Source organism: Panicum hallii, chromosome 9, assembly GCF_002211085.1.
Source record: "Panicum hallii strain FIL2 chromosome 9, PHallii_v3.1, whole genome shotgun sequence".
NCBI classification, from domain to species: Eukaryota; Viridiplantae; Streptophyta; class Magnoliopsida; order Poales; family Poaceae; genus Panicum; species Panicum hallii.
In genome coordinates, this window is record NC_038050.1 from 72,524,402 (window position 1) to 72,552,247 (window position 27,846).

A 27,846-nucleotide genomic window follows, 5' to 3' on the forward strand; every position below is an offset into this window, starting at 1 on the left:
CGCCGCGGGTGGCTTTCCGATTCCGTGGCGGGCTCCCTGAGCCAACGGCAACTCAAGGGTCCAGCTCGGACAATGCTGCTGGTGCTGGGTGGTGGACTCGGTGACTCTGCCAGTATGATGTTGCGTGGAGTGCGGAGGGAGCGGTCGGTTTCTCCCGGCCGGGAAGGGTAACCGGCGAGCTGAGGCGACGGGGGGGTGTCTACTCGTGTGACCTCCGATGCGGGTTGCGTTCCTTCCTTGCTTGCTTGCTTGTGATTGTGAATCATCAGAGGAGGATCGTGCGTGTTGCCAGTGAGTGAATCATCAGAGGAGAATCGTCATCAGGGGCTTTCCCTCCTCCTCCTCCTCCCCCCGCTGCTGCTAGTGGACTCCTGCACGTCTCCGCGGACTCGGTGGGTGAAGCATGCGTTACCCCAACGGTATGCTCGCCTGCGTCCGGTCACAAGTCATCAACAGGATAGAACGAAACGTGACATCTGCTGACGTGCTGCGCCTCATCATACAGTCATGGGCTCGCCGTGGTCTTAATTGTAAAGGAGCACTTCTGGTAATTTCTTTTAAATCGGAGGATGCATGATAATGTACAAGTTGAGCAAGGCTCGTAGCGTGGCAATTGCTTCATCTGCCGATCGATGACGTGCACTCGGTGAACTCGGGATGCTATCGTGCTAATTGAGGAGCCTGCACTGCAGTATTGGCAGTCGCTTTCTTCAGACAAGGAAATCGACAGTCATCGCTTCTGCCTGTGGTCATACGAGTGAGTACTACGTTTCTCCGTCTGGGCAGGGACGATATACAGTACTACAAGCTTTCCGTTTCCAGAGATACTCCCTCCATTCCAAATTAATTATAATTCATTTTAGCTTTTCTTAGATACATAGTTTTTCTATAAATATAGACATAGTGTACATCTAAATGCATAGCAAAATATACGTATCCAGAGAAACTAAAATGATTTGTAATTTGGAATGAAGGTAGTACTACCTTATTTGTAATTTGATCCGGTGTCCAAGTCTCGGAGCACTGCTAACGTACAATCAGTTCCGGTGGTCCGAAATCGAATCAATGGAAAATATCCCAAGAAACTTGTCGAGAACGTACGATTTGAAATACCATAGAGTGAGTCCCAGATACAATAAATGTCTGTACGAGGTCATTGTGTATTTTTCTTTTTGTCGTGAATAATAATAGTTAATATATTTTAAAACAAAGAATCTGGAGATTCTGAAGGCTATTACACCAATGCAAGTTGAACTAGAGAAGATGAATAATAAGTAATATTTAGCAGATCCTCCAAACTAGAGAAGATAGTACAGTACTTACTTTGCTGGCATGATTATTGACTAAGAAAGTACTGGATCAGAAACGATCAACAGCTAGCAGTGTCCTTCGCAGATTACTTGCTGCATGCGTGCAGATCTGAATGATTGATTCTCTGATAATTCTTGGATTTGGGGGCGGACCATCCGGTGGTCGATGCTCGACGACTGAGCCTGTCCGTCCGCACTCTCTGCTGCATGCGCCCAGGGACAGACAATCTCAAGGGCGGCTGCATGCTGACGCCCCGTGCGTGCGTTTCTGCACACCAAGCTAGCTAGGGACAATCTCACGAGACATTATGGCCGCTGATTGCAGCGCGTGAGCCAATTGCTAACAGCTGGGCTGACTGCTAGGAGCTTGTAGTAGTGTAGTCGCTGAACGAGAAGAAAAGCAATGCATGTCTGGACAGGTAGGGCATCCAGATCCAGTAGTAGTTTAGCATTTGATGCGATTGCTTGCTTTACCGAACTGGGTCGAGGTCGATCATGAACATGCATGTAGCTAGCTCATCGACCGATCGATGTTTACGTATGCGAGCTAGGAAAGGTTAGGCCAGGCCAGGAAAGCAATCACACATGCACGCGCAGCTTCGATCCACGTCGAGACAAGAGAGAAATCCAAGTCCGGCCTGCCTGTTGCGGGCAGTGGAGCGTGTGTGTCACGACCCACCACCAACGCATCCTTTTTCTTAGGTTATCCCTGTTCAAAAAAATTCTTAGGTTATCTTGCCGTACGTGAGGAGGTTATTATACTGAGCTAGCCGAAAAGAAATTCCTACGGGGTCATGCATATACTGAGGATTATTGAAAAGTCGGTGATATTTTTTTTTTATTGCGGAGTCAAGAACCATCATCACGATTATGTACGCATGCATATATTATTAGTAGGCTAAGAAATTAATTAAAACAGCACGACGTTGGTGGATCATGCATCCACAGCAGCATTGGTCATTGGTGGATCGATGCCGTCATCATGACTCAGTGAGGGGTCAGAATCGAAGGGTCACAATCCGCGCCTTTGGTTCATGCATGGCGGCAAAGGATGTTTGTTCTTTCTCACCATTCTGTCCACCAAGCTCCATTTGGGCAGATTGTGGCGAATCACAACTCTCCTAGCAACCGCTGGCAGACGGATAGCTGGATATACCTGTCCACGTCCAGCATCGCCGTTACTGGAAATAGTTGTATCTGACGACGCAGGAACACACAGTCCTTACAGATGACGTCGGAAGTCGGAACAGGGTGGCTCCACCTCCACGGCGAGCTGAATCCTCAGCCAGGGCCCAAGCAGCGAGTGACCAGCACACGGCTGCAAAAGTCCGAGCTGGGCCACGATCACGCGCTGACGAGAAACCGTGACGGGCGTCTGTCTGGGCCAGATCGCGATTTGTAGTAACCAGTTGGCCGAGCTGGGCTGCATCGCGCTATCCACCTCCTTCCGACCGGAACGACATGGGCCGCAACGAGGCCCAATAGGTACGTTGCAGGGGCCACTTCTATTCATCAGTTCGTCACTCCTTTTTCTTCCAAAAAAAAAAGAAAGAAGAAAAAGAAAAGGGCTAACCACCTGCGGAAGACGAAGTGAGGGGAGCATCGCCGGAGTCAGAGACGGCACGGCGATTCCGGCTCAACAAACCACCAGGGGAACAAGACGGGCGGCGGCGGCGCGGAGATGGGGAGCTCTCTCGGCGGCTGGCCGTCGTACAACCCGCACAACTTCAGCCAGCTCGCCCCGGCCGACCCCTCCGCTCAGCCCTCGGTCGGTCAGCACACCCCCCCCCCCCCTCTGGCGATCTCGTCTCTAATATACCGTACTGAATGTCTCCATACTTCCTGATGCTGCTGCATAAGCTTGAATAGGTTAAGCTAGGACCTATTAGTGGGTGCTTGGCCTGTGACATCTGCGGCCTCTTGTATCCGCAATAAAAACTTCTTTTTGTACCGCCTTTAGGCTTGAAGCAGGAATCAGTGATCGTACTGTTCGATTCTGCTGAATCCTCAGTATGGATGGCTTGAAAAGAGGGTATCAATGTTTGTTTTTAGCTCATTTGCCAGAGACTCGGCTCAATTTCAGTGAATTTTCTGAATGTTGTCCAAACATTTAGGTCTTGGTTTCTCATGGCTGCCCTGAGAAAGATTCAGTTGATGTTCTCCTGGTCGATTAATGGTAGTTCTTTTTGTGTTTCTGATCACACTGTACTTCCAGCAGCACATATATATCCATTTAGAGTGACCCTAATGCTACTAGGTAATTTTTATATTCTTAATAGAACTTCATGCTGACAAGTGACAACTTATGCTATGAAAGATATACTCGGTTGACCTCATGCTGATGATTTTTTCCTTTCCCTGTGTATCCCATCAGAATGTCACACCAGCCACTTACATTGCAACTCACAGGACAGATCCGCCTCCCAATCAAGGTAACTCCTTCCTATGTTCTTGAACCAATGTTCCAGTGCTGTTCCCTGTTGTAAATGTATCTTATTTTATTTGCTCACTGTGCATTGGCACGCAATTGATACCATGGAATTACTTGTTCGCATTAAGCCGAGAATTCCTTTTCTGTCTATTGTAGTATTATGTAAGCTCCGTATTGCAAAGTAAGTCTCGGGAACCTGTTTGCAAAAAGTTCTGTAGGTAGATGACTCTCTTTCCTTTCAGAAGTGGAGAGCATGTTTCTCCATAAGATTCAGAGGCCATAATGACTGAACTACTGAACACCTTATCCTACACAAATGATGGCCTCTGCTATGTCCCCCCAACCTGTAGTCCATAAATTCCTTGCTGCTACTGGTAATCAGCAGCTAAAGCTATAATTGATTGTTCAATAGTAGCTATCTTAGTCATATGCAGTATAATACTACTTGCCTTACTGGCTATTTTACTAGCTGGTAGTGTCAGCAGTACCAGGCTACCAACTGTGACTATGTGATTTAATTAAATGTTGTTTCGTTCTAGTAAAATTGCCTGGTACTGCCCCTTTTTCAATGTCAAAGTTTTACCTTCAAAACTAATTAGGAAACCTTCTCTGTTACATTAGGGAATTCCAAGAACCAATCATACTCACTTTGTACAGTCTCCTTCGAGGAGGCCACCCACCTACCCTCAAACCTGGGTGCTTGCAAAATGTGTGTAGCTCTCTGAGAACTGCTTTCAGCGAGTTTCCTGGTCAGCCACGGTCCGGTCCTCCCCTTCTTGAAACAAAGCCAGGGGGATTTCATCTTGCCATGGTCAAGTTTTTTTTTTAATAACTTTACAGTAGAAAATTCCAATTTATGAAGGCATGCTTCTAGTTTTACTGAAACATATTGGTAACAGCACATTAGTATTTCTCTTGGGTAGTTGGTTTCATCTCCATATGAGTGGCTGGGTTTTTATGCTGGCTCGCTGAGCCTATCAGAACTCCCCTTCTCCTTTACCCGGGCTATGTTGAAACAACACAAGCAGAGTTCTTACTATGTCCATCTGTAGCTTATATATGTTATGGCTAGGTTAGGTTGGTTTGCCTTTTGTTTTGCCATCTAGACCCCTCAGAACCATTGCACTGATTTATATACTAAGTGCCCAAAAGAATTTTGATCTTGGAGGATGAGGAAGATGAAGAAAGGTCTGGTAAGTAGTGCTCAAGGTCGAGGGTAGAGCATGGGTGTTGGTGTTTAAGACAGAACAAATGCCAGTTAAACACATTCATTACACCTTCAGAGTAGAACCCTCAAGGCTGTATCAGGAAAATTGAACCATTGGAGCCTTCCAGGTGAAATGCAATCCACATAGAGTACTAGAACCAGCGTAATGTTCATACTGATTAGGTTGTTGGCTTAAACACTGGTTTGTCAATTTCTATAACATGTATGAAGTGTTTGTTGTGGTCTTTTCTCTCACCGTAACATTAACCAGGCGAGACAAAACCACAAGAAGTCCTTTTTTGCATTCAGGCCCTTTGGCCCAGTCATGTCCTCGGTGTGTTGGTGAAAACTTGATAGTGCGCTGCTGACCAAGTGTACCAAAAGACAAATTAAAGAAAGAAACAAGCTATTATTGCTAAGGAGCAAAAGGTGGTGGTAGAGAAAAGCATGTGCCTTGTTCTGGGGCTGATGAGGCGACGAGATATTATTGGATTAGTTTTTGTGTGAACAATTCAAACCATTTGGAGGGAGACTTAAATCTGAACGATACTTCAGACTTCAGGCATGAACTTCTGGTGGTGAATATTTATTAAATACCATGCCTAGATGTTACAGGCATGGAGTTGATTCCTTGAAAGCTGATGGCAGATTCTATTTCTGCTGTCTATTTTTATTATGGAAGTTGTATGCATCCACGTTCATTTCCAAGTTTTGGCAGATTCATTCCGTGAAACAATTCGTTGGTTTTTTATTAACCAATATGTATGTCGGTTATTTTTTTTTTCCCATTATGTGAGTGCATTCGTCTGTAGATATGCTACACTCATGTTAGGTCAGACTCAACAAGCACTTTATATAATTTCATTTTATGAATTTTAATTCCACTGGGGCACTCATGAACTTCCACTAAAATCGCCATAAATCTCCCAATTCCTTTCTCCTAATTTCATCGATTGACAAATCGTGACATTGGATTGCAGTGATAACAACAGAACCCAGGAACATCCTGCTGAGGCACTTCTATCAGAAATCCGAGGAGAAGGTAAGCTGTTCCGTCAAGGCTGTATAGATCACATGACTATGGAATCTAACCATCTATACTTGAATCCTGTCCTGAACTCTAGCTGAGACCAAAGAGAGCAGCTCCAGACAATCTCGCTCCGGAGAACAACAACAAACAGCCCAGGGGTCCGGTTGCCGATGTTGGAAGCCAGTCAAACGCAAGAAGCTGAACCACAGCTGGTGGCTGCCCTCCTCTGCATCCCTCAATGTCATGCGACCTGTGTTTGGCATGCCAGCTGAAGCCTGCGTTCTCTTGATAGCTGACGGTTGATCCAAAGAGCTAAGCAGTTTTACATGCATGAATGTACATAGCAAGCTCAAGATAGCTAGCTCAGTGCGTGACCTTTCACATGGCACTGCTGAACTGCAGCCACTTCCTTCTTTTCATCCTCTGAAAATTATGAATGTGCCCATGCTCCTATGCTAGCCCTGGTCTCTTGTACCTTTTGATCGTGCAGCCAGCCATGGTCCCATATGATAATTGCGTCGCGTCAGCCGCTTTTGGAAGGCTGACGGTGATGATTGCCCTCTGCAATCCCGTCTTCTGCTGTGAGATTATACTACTGCTGTGCTGCTGATGCTGCGTCAGGCAAACCGTGGTCACGCGCGTCGCCTTCCGTTTCTTTTCCTTATCCGTCTCTCCCTCTTATCCCAGTGACCAGTGTGTTGTGTGTGTCCTGGGACTCGGAACGGGGCGGCGTCTTTTGTCCCGTGAGGCGACGGGATTTCGATGCGATTCCACTGGGATACACATCCGGTTGCTTGTTTTGTCTGGTCGCCGAGCCCGGCGTGCGCGTCGCTGTCGGGACAGCCGGGCGTGCACGGCATTTCTTGGCTGCTCTCCAGCTGTGCGAGAGCGGCCCGAGCGCCCGGGTCGCCGTTGGAGTCGGACGCGCGCGGCAGATCACCGGAAAAACCAGGGCCGAACGTTCGATTCCTCCACGGATCACATGGACTTGGATGGAATCATGGATGTGTGCCGCCAGGTGCCAGCGGCGAAACATGGCAAACACCCCGAGACTCCATGTGGGTGCCCCCGTCGGTAGCGGAGAATCCAGTTGCCAGTCGATCACCGCCCTGGTGAGCTCCGGTGAGGTGAGGAGATATCCTGTTCACGTGTCCTCCTACCAGCTAGCTCACAGGTGTGCCATTTGGAATTTTGGGTGCTGCAAGATGCAGTGCCAGACACTCGGGGACGGTCACAGGTCGCTACTAGACGTAGATCGCATGGTGCCATGGATCGGACGTCGACTACTGGTACTGTGCTGTCGGCTATCTATCTGCAGTGGGTGACGACTGACGAGTCTGATGTCAGCCACGTCGGCACATCCGCGACTTTCAGAGACGTGTCATGTTAATTAGTGTTAAGCTTGTTTAGCTTAGGCAGGCTACCATCTTTATCCCTGGATTGATTGAGCGAAAGGGACGAGCGCGTCAGGATCACACAGTCCCAGTGCAAAGAACTCGCTGGTGGCCAGCCCAACCATTCCAGACCTCTTCGCTGTGTTGCGTGCTCTTGTTGTTTTCTGTTCTCGATCCAGTCGGCTTCCAGGGCCGTTGTTTTTGGACTCATCCATGACTGTCCTGAATTTTTTTTATGCGAAACGAAGAGAACATCTCGCGCCCTCTGAAGTCTGAACATTTATGAAGTACAGCAACTCCAACTCCAAGCTAGCCGTTGAAAACGAAAGGGACTTCTCTGCTGCCAGTTCAAGAGGTCACACGACGGTCAGACATGTAGCATGGCAAGTCGCTGCTCACAAGCCATCACCGCAGACACGGAAGCTCTCCAGTTTTCTCATCGGTCGCTCTGCCAGAGTGACCAGGTTTAGTTAATAAGTGCTTCCAGATCCAGAGCTGGTGCGCGGTAAAAAACTATTCAAAGCTGCTCAAAGTCTCGTCCATGTAAAGACAAGCCGAAGCGACAAGAACTGGTCCAGATGCTTTGAGACTGATCACCAGATGCGGTATACTGGACAAAGGCATTTGCCAGGAGAATATAATAAAAATTTGCAAGCATCTGCACGCAGTCTGCTATAGCTAATGGCGACCCTAATCAAACAAAGGCTCAGATGCAGGGTGAATGAACGAAAGTGTGATAAGAGTGGCATGTGACATCATGTGCAGGCAGCAAAGCACTGACCAACCAGTAAGCAACAAGAAGAAGGGATCAGCTAGCTATTCTTCCAGTGCAGTAAAGCATGTAGGAATCAGGAATGGATCACTGGTGTTTGAACAGGATGCAACAGAGTAGACAAAAACCGTACTTGCATTTTGCTGGATTCCTTGCCTTTAAAACTGCAACTCTGCAAGTATTGCCTGGGGGCATGTTAGTCACAGCACCATGCTGCTACACTTGTCTGTGTAATCCAAGTATCAAGTGTCTCCACAGAATGATGCTCGCATATACATAATTCAATCAAAGAGCAATGAGATTGAACGAGAGGGGAAAGAATGTAATGGGAACACGGTTAATATCGCTACTCTCTAGTGGCAATCCATACAACCTCATATCCTGGTCTAGTATTGCGTTGTAGTTCATCATCTGTACCAATGGTGTTCGCGCTTGCTGAAGCTCCCATCCTCCTTGGAGCTGTATCTGTCTGAAGTCTCCCTTCCGGCCTTCTTATCCTGTACGTATCAATGTAATTGGCAATGTGATTACTACAGTTCAGTAAACGAAAGGCGAAGAAATGCTTAAGGGTTCAGACATACATCTCGGAATAGGAGATCATCCATTTCGAGCATGTGAATTACATGCCCCATTTTAGGCCTCTTGTTGGCATCAGGGTCGACGCAGCGAAGCGCAACAAGCAGTGCCCGCTTCAGTATTTTGGGAGAAGGCTTTTCAGCCATCTTAGGGTCTACTACTTCCTCCGCTTTCCTCTCGGCAACCATTGTCTTCAGCCATTCAACCAAGTTCACCTGCACAGAATGGTAGAGTTCACCTTTGCTGGACCTTGATATTCTGGATAAAGAAAGTTACAAGGAAGGCAACTACACTAACCTCTCCAGCTGGTCTTGTATAATCTACAGGAGATCTACCAGTGATGATCTCCATTATAAGTACGCCAAAGCTATAGACATCACTCCTCTCATTTAACATCCCAGTACTGGCATATTCAGGTGCCACGTAGCTGCAACAATACCAACAGTTCAGTAATGATAAGATCTAGCTTCATTGCAGTAGATTGAGTAGCAATATGTATGGAATGACTCTCATTACTAACCCAAAGGTTCCCATAACACGGGTTGTAACGTAGCTTTTCTCTGAGCACAATAGCTTTGCGAGCCCAAAATCTGATACTTTGGCATTCCACTGCTGATCAAGAAGAATATTGCTAGCTTTGATGTCACGATGGACAACCTTCGGCTCCAGCCCCTCATGAAGATAGGCCAGCCTGGTATGTAGAAGTTGGATGTCAGTTTGAGATATTTCACTATCATATGCATCTTTATAAAAAAAATGATGTGATTGTTTAACCAAAGCCAAGTATTGCTTCCAGGCAAAGATTCTAGAGTTTGGATTTTGACCGGTAAGCAGAATATCAAGATGCAGTGTAGATATTTACAAACAGAGTTACACTGCCTATGGATGAATCACAACAATCCTGGTGCTCTGAATAAAATAAAGCAAGCTGGCAACAGGAAGCAAAAAAGAAAGAACCATTGAAGATAAGCACATGCAATGTCTGAGGAATTTTACACCTTTTTCTTTCTATTTAAAATGGTTGGATATAAGAATTATTTTCAGAATCATAATGAAAAGAGTACCATGCATAATGGGAAAAACATTATTCTTTTGGCATATCTGACAAACATAGGTTACAATGGGCTGTCTCTTTCTCCAACTTTCAAAAGGGAATATGTGCATGACAAGTAATAGGTCCTAACAAACAAGTATAGTGAAGCACCGAGTTCCTTCGAAAACAAACTCTCACCTTAACTAGGCTCCATTGCTCCAACCAAGACGCATGACCCGTAACAGAACAGAGCTCATCATGGCAGCTAGTGCCTGACATCTTCTAAAATCTAAATGGTTCTGGACTCTATTTGGTTACCATATTAATTCCATTTACACATATTAAACAGTACACAACAGATGCCAAACTATATATGACTCAAGAAGAAATTAAGCAATAACACTAGTGCACTACATGGAACCGAAAGAAGCATTACCCTTTAGCAGTTGCAAGCATAATGTTCATCCTGATGTCCCAGGTTAGTGGGCTCACTTCCCCAACATCACCATGAAGCCACTGATCAAGATTACCATTGTCCACATACTCATATATAAGCATCCTGTCCAAGCACAGACAGCGATATGAATCAGGCTTCGATTACTGGGAACCTAAACTGAGAAGAGTAGGTGTTACAGAATGATGAAAACATTGCATTTTACCTGTAAGCACCCTCTACGCAGTAGCCAAGCAACCTGACGAGATTCTTGTGCCGAACACGACCGATTGCTTCGACCTCCACCTTGAACTCCTTCTCAGCCTGACCCCTGGTGAAGCAGTAAAAAAAATGAGAATTTTATCAGACAGCATAATGAAATAGGGGTGAGAAATGAAACGGCAACCTAATCCTAGAGAAGTGTGCCGTATTCAAATTTGTGGGACAGAAATCGAGGAGAATCGAAGTGGACATGGGCACACAGAAAGAGAGGTCAAGATTACAGGAATTTGAAAGTTCTTGAGCCCCACAAACCAACCTTTCATCAGCAAAGCATCCCAAGAGCAGCAAACTTGCAAGACCAAAATCTGAATAAAAAAGTGAAGAGTGGATTTCTTCAATTGGAAATAGAATATGAACTCACATCTCAGTCCACAAATTCACTCTGGCACTCAGCCACGCGATTCAGAGAAAGAACCAGTAGAGGGAGAGTTTTTTTCCCCTTCGTAATCAATTCGGTCCCAATCAATTCAAGGAGGAGAGAAAGACTCCTTCCCGTTTTCAACATCTCAAAATGCAAACATGTAAGAAAGGACGTTCCGAGATCCAAATTCAGGGTAATCGCGATCTTCGGGGACGAAACAGAATCCAAACCAGCATGAATCGAAAGACAACAGATTCGTGTCGCCATTCAAACTGAAAGCTGAAATGAGCAAAATAGGCAAAGAACTTTCCACGAAAGAGGACGCCTGGTTACCTATTATTGAGCAGGTTCTTGACAGCGATCATGGTGGAGTTGTGCAACGTGCCCCTGTACACGATCCCGTAGCCGCCCTCCCCGATCACATTCTCCTCGGCGAGCCCGTCCGTGGCCTCCTCCAGCTCACGGAGCGTGAACCAGTGGCCCCACCCGAGGTGCGAGACCTCCGGCGCCCCCGCGGCGCTCCCGGTACTCCTCGGAGTGGCCCCGTCCCGCTCGCTCCCGCCGCTCGCCGTGGCCGACATGCCGCTGCCAGGCGTTTTCCGCGCGGGTGGGGTCGGAATCACCGGCGCCTGCGCCCTATGCTGCGGCGGCGGCGTCACTGGCGGCTCTGCTTTCGCGAGCTGCACCGCGGGCTGCGGCGGCGTCTGCGGCTGCTGCTGCTGCTGGCGGCGGACGATCTCCTGGATATCCTTGGTCGGCGTGGCCTGCTGCAGGTGCTGCTTGAGCAGCTTGGTGTCGGCGGGGTAGAGGTTGGCCGCGAGCACCTCGTCGCGGCGGCGGCGGCGGCGCGAGAGGCAGACGAAGATGAGGAGGAGCACGAGCACGATGGCGGCGCCGACGGCGATGCCGATGAGCACCCAGAGGCGGAGCCCGAACACCGGCGTCTGCTGCGACAGCCACCCGTTGAGGTACCCCGCGCTCCAGTCCGACGGCGCACCGCCCTGCTTGTGGTGGTGCCCCAGCGGCGCATCCGCCAGCAGCCTCCTCAGCGCCGCCATCGCCGGCGATGCTGATGAAACAGAGACGGGGGAGAGAGATAGAACCCCCTTTCTTTCGCTTTGGATTCTTGCCTGCTGCTGCTTTACATATGCATGCGACGGACTCGCTTGACGAGAGAGAGAGAGAGAGAGAGAGAGAGAGAGATGAATGAAGGCGAGGAGGGCGGGGAGCGTGCTGGGGGAGGTTTGGATGGGTGGGTGTAGCGTTTGTTTGCGGGGTGTGGGGTAGTGTGCTGCGGTGGCCGTTAGCTTTGGGGTTGCTTTATCGGCGCGCTTCTTATGACAGGTGGGCTCCACTGTCATGCTGACCCAGTGACAGTGAGATCACTGAGGTGCGAGGTCCTTCAGTGCGAGCGCCACTAAAATTTGATCTTTTTTCAGAGATTTTTTTTTGAGAGGATGCTCTGCGTCCATTTGATGGAACCGTCAGTATTGAAAAGTTATTTTAGGAAGGGGTGGGATTTATCTTAAGAAACGTATGTTAATTAGAAAAACTAACATAAACTAATTATAGAACTAACTGTATAAGATTAGGCTTATTTATGAGACGAATCTAATAAGTCTAACTAATTTATGGTTAGCACATATTTACTAGCATCATATGGGCTAATTAGTATTAAACATACAACATGACGGAGGTAAGGGGAACCAAACACTCCCTTCGCTCAAGATCGTGGTGCGAAATTTTCAGTTGGGAGAAATTGTTGTGCTGCAAATCAGGAGCGTGCTTTAGAAAAGGTCCTGGCACTGATTGATTAGCTAATGACACTTGGATATCCCATCTTGATGGCCGACGAAAATGACGTTGCGTCTGGTTGTCATTGTGGTATCATTCGTAGACTTTGGATTTTTAGAATCAATCAAGTTTAGCTGCCTGCTGGCTGCTATTTATGTTAATGTGTCATACGGCTGGCACTTTAAAAGTCGGTGAAGTGTACAAAAGCAAGGTTACAGATACTAGATTACCAGTATTATTTAGCATAGTCAAATACCATGCTACAAGATACCACGTACTAGTACGAAACCACTTGGCACCAAATGTGTCGAGCGCATTTGCTTGCCATCCAGCCACAGCCTAAAGGCTACGTGTGTCGAAGCCTGCAGATAAATCTGGCTGCCAAGATTTGCGTGGGCTAGCTGTCAGATGGCGCCGTGACAGCTCGGCGGCACGGGGGCACAAGCAAGACGGTACTCACAGACGCCCCGGGCCCCGGGCTCTGGCTGAGACGAGATCGATCGGAGATGACCGCGTGCGCCGGGCGTCCAAGCGCATCCAGGCTTCCACATCCCATCGCACGCTTGGCGGCTCGGCAATTGGCGACGTCTCGCCAGCTTACCGGCACCATGCATGCGTCGGCAGGCAGCCAGCTTGTCCCGGAGACGATCGCCGATAGATAGATGGCGACCAATCGCTTAAGCCATAAGCAAACCATAATCGTGGCGCCCAAACGCGGGAGGCATATTGCGCCAGCCATCCGCAGCAGCCAGCACTTTTAAGCGCCAAAGCATCTGCAAATCCATATCCCCAAGACCCCAATTCCCCATCCAACTGGCTGCAGCAGCTACAGGACACGACGGCTGCCTTGTTCGGCGGTCGGTTGACACGGCGATGCCGCGGCCCCGTAAACGCATCGCTGAAGCCGTGCCCGTGCGTGCGCAGTGGACTGTGGCTCCAATGTTCAGTTCAACGGCCCAAACATGCTTGTCTACTGGAGAATGTCCAACGTGAACAAGACTTCACTAAAGGCCGTCGAGTCGGGCCAAACAAAGACAGTGTCACCTGCTGCCAAACCACATGCGAACGATGACGAGCAAGGTACAGGATAGGACCTTGGCGATGGTCCTCGTCACCAACCTTTTTCCCAGTTTCTACCATGGCTGGTCTGACTGACCATTCAAAACCAAAAACTGCCGCTGCGCTTCCAAAGCTTACCACAGGTTTGCGGCGGTCAAGCCACGAGGTCATGAGAATAAAGTCAGGTCAGCCGGACCGTGACACCAGCTTAAAGTTTGATGCCATGGCATCGGGGGGCAGGGTGCTTTCCCTGCCAGTGACCCGGGCATCCCATTTCTCGTCAAGCAACAGAAATCATCCCTTGCGTGTGGCTGGACTGGAATTATCAACCGGCACAGATTCTGATTGGGAATCACTTCACAGCAAACAAGAGAGATTTGACCAAGCTTGACGACGGCATCACAACTTCCTCTGCGGAAATGCCGGAACAAGTCAGCGCTATAACGGACCAGTAGATTACTAGTCCACGATCCATATGGTCAGCACAAAATACAGCAAGTTACAAGATAAACACTTGCTACCAAACAAGCAGAGCAAACAAGAAATGCTAGCGATTTGTGCCCTGCTGATCCGTATAGTACATGGTATTGCAAGTTGGGAGTGCATTAACTTATTCTTAGAGCACAGCTAATCATGGCCCTGTTGTTGTTGGGACACAGGCAAACAAGAATTATTGCCACACGGTACAGGCCTGCCTGAAAGTCGCTGTCAAATTTACATTGCTGACAGAATAATCCAATGGTTAAATACACTCGTACACACCTGCCCTCACCAAATTTTACGGCTAGTATAGTACTTACATGTTGTAGTGCTACACCACGGCACAACTTGTTGGATGTACTGCAGGAGATGAATGGAGCAACTAGATTGCCATATCATTTCGCAACAGTGATCTAACCTAGAATCGTGCATCTTTCTGTCAGTCCAACAGCAAGAAAGACCATGACGATCTAGCAGAAGAAATCAACTGCACCAGGAAGAACTGAAAATTTGGTTGGCAGAAAGCCGAAATGCTCCCCATCAGATTGCACAAAGATGCCACCGCTAGCCGTCACCTCTGCTACTTCAATAGACTGAACCCTGCAAAAGCATGTTATCACTTAGGTGAAGATGGATTGATAGCTACTAAAGAATAAATAAAAACAGGTCGCTAGTGCTGGTCTTTGTTTTAAAAGGCTTGAAAAGTTCAAACCACTAAGAAGAGCCCAGTTCAGGACGAAAGGAGTTGAGCATCCAATAAAATTCCTTCCACGATTTGGACCTCTGACAGATATTCTAACATTGAGGAAGGCTAACAAATTGTATTTTTATTGTGTCATGAACCTGTCAGATTATCTGACCTATAGGTTACAGCCTATGTCAAATAAACTTAGGTATAAAAGTAGCAGACTACTAGAGGGTATTGGTGAATGAAGCCAGAAGCTATTTTAACCCCTTACTCTTAGGATTTCAACTCTCAAGAAAGTAATTAGAACTTTCCACTTCAGGATTTCCCAGCTGGGACCTCTTCAAGAAACTATTCCACTACCTTCCTTCTCAGCATAAAAAAGCAATGCTACCCAAAGCACTTTGTGTCTCTTCAGTTAAGGTAAAAGCTTTCATAAGTCAAATCATGCAATCTAAGAAAATCATTTCATGTGCTTTTAGAGAAGACACCGAACTATTTCATTTCTGGTATGCTTGTTATGCTTGCTACCTCAAAGGAAAGAGCCTTCATGATGAGATTCAGGGTTTATGTTTACCTTATTGACGACACACCATTCACTGACAGATGCGTGCCTCCATACAGCCTGTGTAGCTTCAGAAGAAAGTCGTACCATTTGAAATGTTGAAGAATAACAACCTATAAATTACCACAACTTAGAAATGCTACAGTGTCTAAGTATTTACGAACAACTTCAAACATAAATACTGATCATGTGAATTACCTCAAGGTTACCGCTAAAAGGATCGGCTGTTGGTGTTATCTTCATACCACCACCAAAGTACTTGGCATTTCCTATGCATAGAGCGGTGACTTTATGGACAGTTCTCCATTCTCCCCCAGTTACCTATCATGTGCAGTTGCAGAGAGGTGGGGTTAGGGTGAGCAAAAGAATGCTCAAAAGCATGCAATTCTTCTTTCAAAAGAAACCAAGATCAAAGCTCACCTTTATTCTCATATCTCGATTATTATGTCCCCAAAAGGCTCTTAAAGCTCCAAATACATAGCATAAGTTGCCAAATCTCTTGTACATAGAAGCAAAATAGCCTGCCTTAGCACTCCTGCAGGTACATAATTTTTCTTTTCAAATCATCCAATGAATATATGTTTCGCATGGCTATGTTTCACTTACAAATGGATGTCAGCAACATTAACAAAGAAGTGTGGTTCTCTGTTGGGACTCTCCATCACGCCTATGTCTAGTTTTGATTTTACTCCTGCAAAAGAGATCTATTTGTGATCTCAGATGTAGAGATTAAAAATCCATAAACAACCATCATATCACACGACCCAACCCTTATTTCCACAAATGTTAGAAAAAGATGAACAGGGGAACAGAGAGGTCATATAATTTCTATGTTTGACTAGTGCGAAGTTTATTGTTTCTCTTAAACTAAGAATACTGCAATCAGTAATACAAGACACATAATACTGGATCACTATGTTCTGTTTCCATACAACTGTTCACACTTCATCCATTAACATGAAAAGACATACATAGCACTTCAAACACCACAAAAATAAAGTATCAAGAAAGAAACCTCTCACAATCCGATCAATTGCGTCACGAGGATCATTAGTCCTGGTTTAAAAATAAACAATGACACCAATTTAAAGAAAATAGAGGTTAATAAATAACTATGTCATATGTAGATCAAGCAGGAAAGGAAACAAATATACCAGCCAAATGTCCTTGCAAAATCTGAGCCAGTTCCGAGTGGAATAAGCTGTCAGAGAACAACAACGTACTTCACTACTGAACTTATAGTTTAAGTATCCAAAAGCCAAAAGGGTAGGGCATACTACTCACACCAAGCGCCGTTGAATGGTCAGGCCCTCGATCAAGAGCACGCACTGGACTTCCTTTCCAAAAGAAGCCATTCACCACCTACATATTCAAAATAATATCCTCTACTCTATAACCATAAGCACTCCCAATTTCAATCCTTGGAAAATATTAACAATCTACAGATTCTACACACATGATGCCTCATGAATTTTCCAACTACATTTAGCATGGTTTTACAAACAATTTACACACATGAATACCTCATGAAGCGTACCATCGCCGCCAACAGCAATCACGGCATCAGCCCCATCCTTTATAGCCTACAGTAAGTACACTACCACTGGTGCTTATAAGAAAGTTGCCAGGTGGAGCTAAGTATTCGACAAGGGAACGCATACACACCTCCCTTGTGACATCTATGGCGTGGGATGGGCCCGAAGTGATGCACTCGCAAATCTGATCAGCCAACACCAACAAATCAAAACATTCTGTGAGAATGAGATCGCCGAATTACCGCCGGATCTGAGACCGGGTTTCAGTCGGCAATTACATATCCGAGGGTGGAAGTTATCATCTCGCAATCTGAAAGCTATGGACGGCGGCTTACGTTGCACTGGTCGGCGAGGCGAGTGCGGAGGTGCGGGAGCAGCTGCTTCCACTGCTTGCCCGTGCGGCCATTGGCGCCTACAACGCGGAGTACGCGCGAAGAGAACGGCGTTTAGCGCGCAAATCCGTAAGGGTACTAGCGGGGGCGGAGGGGTAGAGGGATGCGGGAACATACCGGAAGGGTTGACGACGAAAACAAAGTCGCCGCGCCGGCGGTTGGAGGCGGTGACGCGGTCGGAGGTGAGGCCGCCGGCGCTGGGTTGGGAGTGGGAGTGCGAGGAGGCACGCGGGAGGATCAGGGACGGCCTCGGTGTCGCCGGCGCGGCCATGGCGCCGCTTGCCGCTTATCCCCGACTTGACTCGGAAGAGCGAAACGCACACTACTGGCTTGAAAGGCGCCGCGGACTGTCGAAGTACGCCATATGCAGGATGAGGCAGACTTCCTCGACTTGCTGATTCATGTGCAGTCACCAGTCAGTTGTCTGTTCAGACGATCTTCAGACGTCTCGCAGGCATTCGAATTGCAGCAATGCAATTGCATAGGCAATATAGACTTGCTGAACTTGGAACCGCAGATCTGTTTTCTTTTGGATGCCTTCAACTGTACGATTCTCTGAATGAAGGGATGGCTGGATTGATGTGCATAGCCAGACAACTAGACGATAATGGAACGTGCAAAACAATTCGCAAGCAAATAAGTAGCATACATAGCACAATCACATACAATCTATAGTTCTGCAGTTTGTAGACTCAGGCCAACCAGAACAGCTAGAGATACATCGAATGTGAGGCAAACATATGTAGATTAGCACCTCTGCGCCTAACGAAATTTTGCAAACCTCCCGCATCTGCGAAAGTGTTTGATTCCTTATCTATACTACAGAGCTCAATGTGCTACTGCTTCTGTTACAAATCTCAAGCAACAACAAATATGAGCACTGGAAACCTCAACAGCGCACCGCCCCCCAAAACTTTGTATCTGCTTCGCTTTCAAGACACAAGATGTACTTTCTTGCCTTCTATGCTGAACTTTGTGCTCTCTTGAAGCTGCAGAACACAATGAGATGGAATGGGAATCAACGCTGAGCAGAAATACTAACAGTATTCAGGGCCCATGCATAAAATACAGCCTGAGAATATTGCTTATAACATATCAGTAAATAACTATTCCTCGATCAGAAAAGAACAAGGATGCATCCAAGTTACTGGTTTGAAGATGCAGATAGCTCGACTGAGGGATTTTATCCTAGTAGGTAATGCCAAGAGTTTAGAGAAAACAGACAGAAAGGGGAAAGGGTCCTTCCCATTTTGGACGGATATAGATCTTCAATGCGTAATGATATATATGCATACCTTCTTCTTCAGAAACAACAGAGCTTCACGTCTGCAAGAGAAGCTGGAGAATACAACATTAGAATGTTCTTCAACGGCTACCTTAAGATCCTTCAATTTCATCGACTGAGATGGGGCCTGGAAAGAACAAAGAGCCAGTAGCCATCATATAACAGAGCACGGCACATGACTCATACCCACACAGACAAGACGATTATACCTGACGAAGTATTCTTTTGCAAAGCTTCTTGACCTTGGTTTTGGATCTAACATCCACATGCAATCCTTTTTCTGTATTCTTCTCTATCTCTATGGATTCAACAGCAGTCGGTTGTTCCTCATTGTCCTCTTCAATTTCTGAATATTCATCGGACTGGGCTGAATCATCGTCGTCACTATCACCAAATGAAGTTTTGTTTCCCTTCCAACGATGGCCAGCAATTTTCATTGGCAGGCCCTTGATGCCAAGACCCTGCTTGCCAGAAGTAGCTTTATCCTGCAGCAAATTTCAGACAATGGATATATTAAGAATTCAGGTGCATTCAATTGTTTGAACATGTCTACTTTGTAATCATGCACAAAATCATCAGTATAATAAATCAACGTCTACGTTAGGACATCAAGTGAAATGAATTGACAACGTACTTAAGAGGTCTAGAAAGACTGTAAAAATCACATCTAGAATGTATTCAGCACATCATACCAACCTGAACAAGATTTTCTTGATCTTCCTCCGCAAATGTCTGGCAGACATTAGCCGGATCTTTTCATGAAGATTTTCTTTTACGAGATGTTGCTCCTAGAAACCCTCCTGATACGAATCCAAACTTATTCCCCCACCAGTTCACATCTTCAGCTTGGGATACTGAACCAGCAAAGAATCGATAAAGCAAGTTACTAAAACCTCAACGAAGTTAGTAACTTGGTACACAATGAAGCCCATTAGAGAAGAAACAAAGGTAAGAGCTGACCTGCATCAGGGCAAATGATAGGATCAGGTTCATCCAAACATAATGGTTCAGGTTTCTGATCCACTTGGCAATTATCTTCATTTTTGCGTACCTGTGCCGAGACAAGTTGCTTCAGAGATCATAACAAGGCAGATAATTTAAAAATCTTATTGGCGAGTACTGTAGCTAAATTTCAAGTGCAAGCAGTGAAATCCAGCAGATTAGTACTTATCAGTTATCACTCTTAAAAAACTTGAGTTAGACAAAAACCAACACATAGTTCAAGAAACAGATGATCACGGATGATTGCCAGATTATCTAAGAACGAAATAACCACAGATAAAAAGATCCATCGCTCACAAGTATGCCTTGAAGATCTATTGCTGAATAAGAGCTCACTCTTCCCCCCCCCCCCCTCTCTTTTCTTGTATCTGGAAAAAAAATAAGTTATCATGTAAAGGAGAGAATGAATAGGTTGAGGAATCAAAATGTTAAGAATCAGGTACAAACCAACCTTCCTTGAGGTCGAGTAACTTTAGTAACTTCAACATTTGCTGGTTTATCTTTCTTGGGCGTGCTGTCAGGCGAATCACTTACAGCTGCAATTTCTGAGAAAAGGGGAAAGCAAAAGATGGGTATAATTGATATGAACATTACAAATTGGGAACGTAAAAACAATGTGAAAGATATACCTTCTTGAATAGGCTTAGCTGATTGCTAATTGTGCAGAGAGAAACAACCACCAAAGGACAAGAGAAAGATCAGAACAGTTATTGGACGTTGTAAATCGAAATTTAGACGGTGCAGTTGAAATGGCAATTTTATGTGACATACCACTTTCAATTTCTTCAGTATGTTGTCAAATTGGGTGGTATCATATACCCATTTGTCACGAGGATTATCTACACCAACACCTGCATATATGTCAGAGTCATGCATCAGCAAACTCGGCTGTGGCCATTTAGGGAGAAAACTTCTTTACTGCGTATCCTTGGGGAGTTCTAGAAGAAGAGAAGCGGATCTAGAGTATCCTGCTTGTTTTTCACCCTAACATGACCCTTTACGCCCTGTTTGTCTTTGCCAAAGCCCTCAACTTCTTCCCATCCCTAAAACAGTATTATTCATAGTATGATCAGTAAATATAGTGAATATGATTGGATGCAAGGCAACAAAATTACAGAAAGCACAGTTCATCCGCTCATCCCAGAGATTATTTGCATCGTGATGCTAACGAATTATTCATGGCTGAAGCTGGTAAATATGATTAGATATACTAAAACAGCATTTTACCAAACCAGTAATTATATATACTATACATACAAATAGAGCTTAGGCGCAGAGACATATTGGCTCCCAGTTCTGGAAAGGAAGGAAATATATCATTGTGACTTAAATAAGTTAATTACAGCCAATAAATTTATTATCAAATTCCTAGCAGAGCTATTTCTCTAGATCTTGAATGATAATGTAGATGTCTATAAAAATAAGGCAGTGTTCACCATTCGTACTAAGTTATGTGTGTACGTTATTCTTGTTTTATTGGTCCTCCAAAAGCACCTTGAGAGAGAGTTGTGTCTTCCAATGCTGCTTAAGATATTGGCAGATACCATGAGCTACTTTTCTTCAGTCTGTTATTGCTTGCTCAGGGCTATTAGAGAGAAGAAGGAGTGTTTCAAACGCCTTCACCTCGACAAGAGTGCGACTAACATCGAGGGCTATAGATTAGCGAAGAGGTCTGCAAAGCGAGCTGTAAGTGTAGCGAAAGGTCAGGCTTTTGATAACCTTTATCAACGGCTAGGTACGAAGGAAGGAGAGAAGGACATTTATAGGATAGCTAGGGCTCGCGAGAGAAAGACAAGGGACATAAACCAGATCAAATGCATCAAGGATGGGACAGATCGACTTCTGGTGAAGGATGAGGAGATCAAGGACAGATGGCGAGAATACTTCGACAATTTGTTTAATGGGGAAAATGAGGGTCCTACCTTCGAGTTGGACGACTCATTTGATGATACCAACAGACGCTTTGTGAGAAGGATTCAGGAGGCAGAGATCGGGGAGGCTCTGAAGAGGATGAAGTGAGGTAAAGCAATGGGTCCCGATGGCATCCCCATTGAGGTGTGGAGATGTCTGGGCGAGAGGGCGGTAGTATGGTTAACTAAGCTTTTTAACCTAATTTTCCGGTCAAACAAGATGCCGGAGGAACGGAGGAGAAGTATATTAGTACCGATCTTCAAGAACAAGGGAGATGTTCAAAGTTGTACTAACTACCGGGGGATTAAGCTGATGAGCCATACGATGAAGCTTTGGGAGAGGGTTATCGAGCATCGTCTAAGAAGATTGATAAGGGTGACCCAAAACCAGTTTGGGTTCATGCCTGGGAGGTCGACCATGGAGGCGATTTTCTTAGTACGACAGTTGATGGAGAGATATAGAGAGGAGAAGAAGGACTTACACATGGTCTTTATTGATCTAGAGAAGGCGTATGACAAAGTACCGAGAGACGTCATGTGGTGGGCCTTGGTAAAACACAACGTCCCAACTAAGTATATTACCCTCATCAAGGATATGTACAAGGATGCGATGACTTGTGTTCGAACATGTGATGGCGATACCAGTGACTTTCCAATTAAAATAGGACTACATCAGGGGTCAGCATTGAGCCCTTATCTATTTGCTTTGGTGATGGATGAGGTCACAAGGGACATACAGGGTGATATCCCTTGGTGTATGCTCTTTGCTGATGATGTGGTGCTAGTTGACGAGAGTAGGGCAGGGGTTAATATGAAGTTAGAGCTGTGGAGACACACGTTAGAGTCGAGGGGGTTCAGGTTGAGTAGGACCAAGACCGAGTATATGATGTGCGACTTTAGCCCGACTAGGCATGAGGATGGGGACGTTAGCCTCGAGGGTCAAGTGGTGGCTAAGAAGGATATTTTCCGGTATCTAGGATCAATGCTTCAGAAAGATGGAGACATTGATGAAGATGTTAGACATAGAATTTCAGCTGGTTGGTTGAAGTGGCGGCAGGCTTCGGGCGTCCTCTGTGATAAGAAGGTGCCACAGAGGCTAAAAGGTAAGTTCTATAGGACGGCGATTCGCCCGGCGATGTTATACGGTGCCGAATGTTGGCCTACAAAAAGGCGACATGTCCAGCAACTGAGTGTAGCAGAGATGCATATGCTGCGTTGGTTCTGCGGGCATACAAGAAGGGATAGAGTCCGGAACGAAGAGATTCGAGATAGGGTCAGGGTGGCACCTATCGAGAAGAAGTTGATCCAACATCGGTTGAGATGGTTTGGACATGTACAACGGAGGCCTCCCAAGGCGCCGGTGCGTAGTGGAGTTTTAAAGCGGGGCGATAATGTTAAGAGAGGTAGAGGTAGACCTAGACTAACTTGGGACGAGACGGTTAAGAGAGACCTTAAGGAGTGGAATATCGCTAAGAAATTAGCTATGGATAGGAACGCTTGGAGACTAGCAATTAACGTACCTGAACCGTGATTTTTGTTACTTTTTGTTTAACTCCTAACTCTTCCTTTGGCTTGTGCCCTTTTTGTGTTTCTTATTCTTGTTTTCTATGGGTTTCATCTCTAGCCTACCCCAACTTGCTTGAGACAAAAGGCTAAGTTGTTGTTGTTGTTGTTGTGTTATTGCTTGCTCAGGCCTTTCTAATTTTCATGTTTCATTCTTTGGGTTGGCATTCCTGTGCCACATGCTAAAAGGGCAAAAAAAAAAAAGAGAGACCAGGCCTGCTACATACTCCATCTACATGTTAGCAACCTATTATTATCGAACTGTCACATAATATGTCTATATTTGAGATTATTAAATACATTGAGTTCTAGCCCTGCTACTTCTGATGGATTTCACTATGCACTTATTTCCTGTGAATGCAAAAATAGAGAATCCTTTCTTAGTAAATAAAGATTATCACGCAGTTAATTGCAGAATAATTAGTTGCATTTACAGAAAGTAATGCTGAATTCAGTAATGGTTAATCAATGGCGCGCCCAATTAATCATGATCTTTATGTTAAATTTGTAGTCCGTGTCCAAACTACCATAGCTGTATTTGAACTAATTTGATTTTCTTGCAGAATAATCATCATGCTCCATTGATTAATAGCTAATATAATGCTATACTTGGAAACTGAGCCTTTTTACACATTTGTCTGTTTAGATTTGATTTACAAAACAGTGTATATCTTTAGACATTTTGGTCCTGACAAATTAGGAATATAACGATGTACTACAGTTACAAGTAACTAGTACTTAAGATGAGAGCATGAAAAAAACTGAGGTTGAGATTAGGATCCAAGATAATGTCATTGTTGCAGCTTTTGATAAAAGATATGCACCCTTCATCAATTTGTTTTATATATATTTACCTATGTATGTTTATCTGCATACCAATGTGTACACCACATGTATATACTCTGCAGTTTAAATCCCTTCACTCTACCTGAATTTATTTAATGCAAACTAAAAATAAATTGCCAAATGGAATTAAAAGACACTTTACGCGCGCGCAAGGCACTCGTCAGTTGATCGACCAGCCAAGGAAAATATCTTCTCGTTTGCCACATCAGCGCCACGTCCCAATCACACGTCGCAAAAATATTCCCCACTCGGTCATTGCTTTTCGTCCAGGTCCTGGCACCCACGACCATGAATGATCGCTCTCGCTGCACAGAGCATAGCCGTATGAGGAAACTGCGCATGGCAACGTGGAGCCTTCAGCAGCGACCTCCAGTCCTCCACTCCTGTGTGTCCCCCATCCAACAAGGCCAAGGCAAGGAGCACATCCATCATTCCATCCTGATCAACGAAAAGCTCCCCGGGCGGCCGATGAATCAATCGCTCTCGGTTTTGACCCCGATCGGATGAGAGGCTGCTGCTACGTGCGCCAATGGAGGCGAGTTACGTGTCGGCGTGCCCGAGCAAACGCGGCGCGGCGGGCAGCGCCACTAGGGCGCCCGCTCGCTCGCTCGCTCGCTCCTGTCGCGCGCCCGCGTCGCCGTCGCCACCCACCATGAAGGCCACTCGCACTCACACCACCTCGCTTTCCTTCCGTTCGATCGCCACCACTATCGCCGCCCCTCATCGATCACCACAGGTGTCCGGACGGAAGAGCTCGGCCGCGCCCGCGTCGTCGCCCCCCCGATCCTTGTATAGTCGCCATGAGCTTTCCTTGCCGGTGAACTGCGGCTTACCCGGAGGAGGAAGAAGGCACTGCGGCCTGTGGAAGAGGACAGGCCAGGGGGGGTCCGGTCGACAGGTTCCCGAACCGGGCGGGTATGGCCGCGGCGCAGGTCGGCGCTAGTGGCCGCGGCATGCAGCCGTGCGTCCCCGCCACGTGGTGCGGCGTGCCCGCCGCCCGGCCATGTGCGCGCGGTGTCCTTTTCCACTGCCCGCGGTGGCTAGGCTGCCTGCACCTACTGCCCCTCACGGCCCTCCCTACCCGGATGGGCCTCGCCCCGGGGGCACGGCGCGCTCTCTCCCTCCCTCCAATGGCCCTCGCCGTGAGGCTGAGCACCTGGCGCGGCCGCGGACGACAGGTCGACAGCGACGCACGCAGACCTGACCTGATGCGTCAGGCAGGCAGGCACGGCTCGACCTGACCTGATAAATCTTCCACTCACGGCCAGGGAATAGTGCTACTCCCAACAGATAACACTAGACGACGATGCGGCTTTCATTCCCTTCCAAAAATATATATGGAGCAAGCAGAGCTGGCCGTAGAAAGGCAGGGGAGGTGAGTCAGCTCGCATCGCGATCCTAGTATAAAAAGGCAGGCAGCCGCGGCCGCTCCGGCCGGCGCTCGTCCCGGATTTCCATGCCCGCGAGCTGTTGACTCGCTGCCTCCTGCCAACGACGACGACGACTCCGGCCCACTTGTTTGTCCTCCGTCGCCCGCACATCCCGTGCACCGAGGCCGACCGCACGTACACCCACGCGCCCCAAACTAGTCGGGGCCGGCGCGGAACCAGCGATCTCTGTCCAGCCACTGCCCGTCCCCTTCACTCACTGGTGACCGCCTGCCTGCACACGGCTCGCCATGGCCGTTGCGAGGCTGGTGGCGGCGGCGGCGGCGGCTCCATTCCCGGTCGCCGCCTCGCGCCTCCGGGCCCCCCGGCTGGCCGCGTCGGTGTCCCGCGCGGCGCCGCGGCTGGTGGTGCTCGCGCCCCTCCCGGTGCGCCCGCGCGCGCGCGTCGGGGCGGACGACGAGGCCGTCGTCGCCGGCGAGGCGGCGGACGGTGGCGAAGGCGAGGCCACGCGGCGAGCGGTGTCGGAGCGCGCGGCGCGGAAGCAGTCGGAGCGGCGGACGTACCTGGTGGCGGCGGTGATGTCCAGCCTCGGGATCACGTCCATGGCCGCCGCCGCCGTCTACTACCGCTTCGCCTGGCAAATGGAGGTACGCACGCACGCCCCTCTCGCCACCGCGGCGATTCCGCGCCACTCGCTGATGCCTTTTCTTCCGGCTGGGTGGGTTGATCAGGGTGGCGAGATCCCGGTGACGGAAATGGTGGGCACCTTCGCGCTTTCGGTGGGCGCCGCGGTAAGTGACGACTGCTTTCGGCGGGCCACGCGGCACGCCCGTCGCGCTTCTGCACCATGAGATGGATTGGCCGTTGGTGGCTGCAGGTCGGAATGGAATTCTGGGCGCGGTGGGCGCACCGGGCGCTGTGGCACGCGTCGCTGTGGCACATGCACGAGTCCCACCATCGCCCCCACGACGGGCCCTTCGAGCTCAACGACGTCTTCGCCATCGTCAACGCCGTGCCGGCCATGTCGCTCCTGGCCTACGGCTTCTTCAACCGCGGCCTCGTCCCCGGCCTCTGCTTCGGCGCGGTGAGTGGTCAACAACCAACCCCTCTCGATTTTTTACTACCGCGTTGCTTTCTCGCCCGTCCCCATAAAACATTAGAATTTGACCAAGCGTGCTCAACGTGGTAGCAAATTTACAAATCCTTCATTTCTCAAAAAAAAATAAATACAAATCATTAGCGCATGACGTCCACATCCACGGCCGGTGGCCGCCCGGGCGAAGTGACTCAACGGTCAAAAAGCTGGCAGAGAGAGCAGTTACCACAACACTGGCAAGATTTTTCCGTGGAGTTACGATCAGAAAAAGAAAAGAGAGATCTTGACGCGATCTCGTAGCGATGAACCTATACCTACTATGGCGTAAGGCGTTGGCGCAGCTGTTTCTGCTGTGACGTTGCGTCGCCAAACAAGGCTCTGCCCGCACATGGATGACGGCTCTGCCTGACGTGCCCGTGCGTTGCGTCTGGTCTGCAGGGCCTGGGGATCACGCTGTTCGGGATGGCGTACATGTTCGTGCACGACGGCCTCGTCCACCGCCGCTTCCCCGTGGGGCCCATCGAGAACGTGCCCTACTTCCGGCGTGTCGCCGCCGCCCATCAGGTCATGTCCGGCCCTGTGTGTGTCCTACCCAACCGCAACAGTTTCCGTTCACCAGCCGGGATCTGCCTCTTGACTGCTCCTGTCCGTTGCTGCCTGCAGATTCACCACATGGACAAGTTCCAGGGCGTGCCCTACGGCCTGTTCCTCGGCCCCAAGGTTGGTTTGGATTCAAATTCAACTCAGCTACTGTAGTATTCATTCATGCTTCATACCATCAGTTCCATTGTGCGGGTTTCGGATTGAAATTTGGTAATTTTTGTTGACTGTGACCTGCAGGAGCTGAAGGAGGTGGGAGGGACTGAGGAGCTGGAGAAGGAGATCAAGAAGAGGATCAAGAGGAAAGGGACCTCAGATGCCATGCAATAAGAGGCAAGAGCTGCCTGCCTGCTATACACCTGAAGCAGCGCATTCCGCTGTTTTTTTTTTTGCATCTTCTGCTTTCACATTAGATCTTTTCACATCTTCTAGTGCTTTGATGTAGTAATGTAGCCCTGCCCTTATACATACCATCTTCTAGCGCGCGCGCGCGTGTGTCTCCTTCCTGTCCTGTCATTAGCAATAGCAGAGCAGAGGAATAATTTAGTTACAGGTGGCAGCTCGTGCGTGATTGGGATGGGACGGACGGTGGAGCACAAGCATACTGCCCGTGCTACTGCTAGGGTTGATTCATGCTTACCTCGGCTAATGCTGACAGCGAGTGTAGTAGTCCTCTGTATCTGTATGGATTGTACAGCGATGTCGCGCCGCTGACAGTGGCCCTCCTTTGCTATACACTGGAAAATTCTCGCGCTGGCATTCACCACACTCTTTCTTTCCTGCAACATTGCTAACGGTCAGGTCGTGTCGGATCTTG

General features: G+C 47.7%; 6 protein-coding genes across 8 annotated transcripts; 2 read left to right on the forward strand and 4 right to left on the reverse strand.

The window, feature by feature from the left end:
- Nucleotides 1–2,853: 2,853 nt before the first annotated feature.
- LOC112878269 lies at nt 2,854–6,452 on the forward strand. Of its 2 annotated transcripts, none has more exons than XM_025942712.1 (4): nt 2,854–3,082; nt 3,685–3,742; nt 5,929–5,990; nt 6,073–6,452. In XM_025942712.1, the coding sequence occupies exons 1-4, from the start codon at nt 2,992–2,994 to the stop codon at nt 6,279–6,281; spliced, it is 420 nt and encodes a 139-aa protein (XP_025798497.1). In that variant the 5' UTR covers nt 2,854–2,991; the 3' UTR covers nt 6,282–6,452. The 2 variants fall into 2 exon arrangements, with proteins under 2 accessions (XP_025798497.1, XP_025798498.1); XM_025942713.1 differs by having other exon boundaries at nt 2,854–3,078.
- A 1,809-nt stretch (nt 6,453–8,261) lies between these two features.
- LOC112875898 (probable serine/threonine-protein kinase At1g01540) lies at nt 8,262–12,079 on the reverse strand. The gene is made up of 7 exons (XM_025939902.1): nt 11,163–12,079; nt 10,413–10,517; nt 10,190–10,312; nt 9,241–9,411; nt 9,018–9,147; nt 8,726–8,935; nt 8,262–8,641 (listed from the first exon to the last, which is right to left on the reverse strand). Exons 1-7 carry the CDS (start codon nt 11,885–11,887, stop codon nt 8,552–8,554), a joined length of 1,554 nt encoding a protein of 517 aa, XP_025795687.1. The 5' UTR covers nt 11,888–12,079; the 3' UTR covers nt 8,262–8,551.
- Nucleotides 12,080–14,270: 2,191 nt separating this feature from the next.
- On the reverse strand, nt 14,271–17,815 carry LOC112875901 (sphingoid long-chain bases kinase 2, mitochondrial-like). Its single transcript, XM_025939905.1, has 12 exons — nt 17,457–17,815; nt 17,283–17,359; nt 17,078–17,131; nt 16,936–16,995; nt 16,697–16,774; nt 16,567–16,613; nt 16,428–16,468; nt 16,019–16,103; nt 15,833–15,947; nt 15,611–15,733; nt 15,425–15,525; nt 14,271–14,762 (listed from the first exon to the last, which is right to left on the reverse strand). Exons 1-12 carry the CDS (start codon nt 17,608–17,610, stop codon nt 14,633–14,635), a joined length of 1,065 nt encoding a protein of 354 aa, XP_025795690.1. The 5' UTR covers nt 17,611–17,815; the 3' UTR covers nt 14,271–14,632.
- A 149-nt stretch (nt 17,816–17,964) lies between these two features.
- On the reverse strand, nt 17,965–19,367 carry LOC112873447. The gene is made up of 4 exons (XM_025936392.1): nt 19,317–19,367; nt 18,834–19,109; nt 18,635–18,751; nt 17,965–18,328 (listed from the first exon to the last, which is right to left on the reverse strand). The coding sequence occupies exons 1-4, from the start codon at nt 19,365–19,367 to the stop codon at nt 18,272–18,274; spliced, it is 501 nt and encodes a 166-aa protein (XP_025792177.1). The 3' UTR covers nt 17,965–18,271.
- A 137-nt stretch (nt 19,368–19,504) lies between these two features.
- On the reverse strand, nt 19,505–26,125 carry LOC112875907. Its single transcript, XM_025939911.1, has 5 exons — nt 25,897–26,125; nt 20,398–20,669; nt 20,256–20,280; nt 20,078–20,171; nt 19,505–19,675 (listed from the first exon to the last, which is right to left on the reverse strand). The coding sequence occupies exons 2-5, from the start codon at nt 20,500–20,502 to the stop codon at nt 19,528–19,530; spliced, it is 372 nt and encodes a 123-aa protein (XP_025795696.1). The 5' UTR covers nt 20,503–20,669; nt 25,897–26,125; the 3' UTR covers nt 19,505–19,527.
- Nucleotides 24,704–27,792, forward strand: LOC112875902 (beta-carotene 3-hydroxylase, chloroplastic-like). Of its 2 annotated transcripts, none has more exons than XM_025939906.1 (6): nt 24,704–25,980; nt 26,065–26,124; nt 26,211–26,417; nt 26,868–27,008; nt 27,093–27,149; nt 27,270–27,792. In XM_025939906.1, exons 1-6 carry the CDS (start codon nt 25,624–25,626, stop codon nt 27,357–27,359), a joined length of 912 nt encoding a protein of 303 aa, XP_025795691.1. In that variant the 5' UTR covers nt 24,704–25,623; the 3' UTR covers nt 27,360–27,792. The 2 variants fall into 2 exon arrangements, with proteins under 2 accessions (XP_025795691.1, XP_025795692.1); XM_025939907.1 differs by having other exon boundaries at nt 25,624–25,980; nt 26,868–26,993.
- Nucleotides 27,793–27,846: the final 54 nt, after the last annotated feature.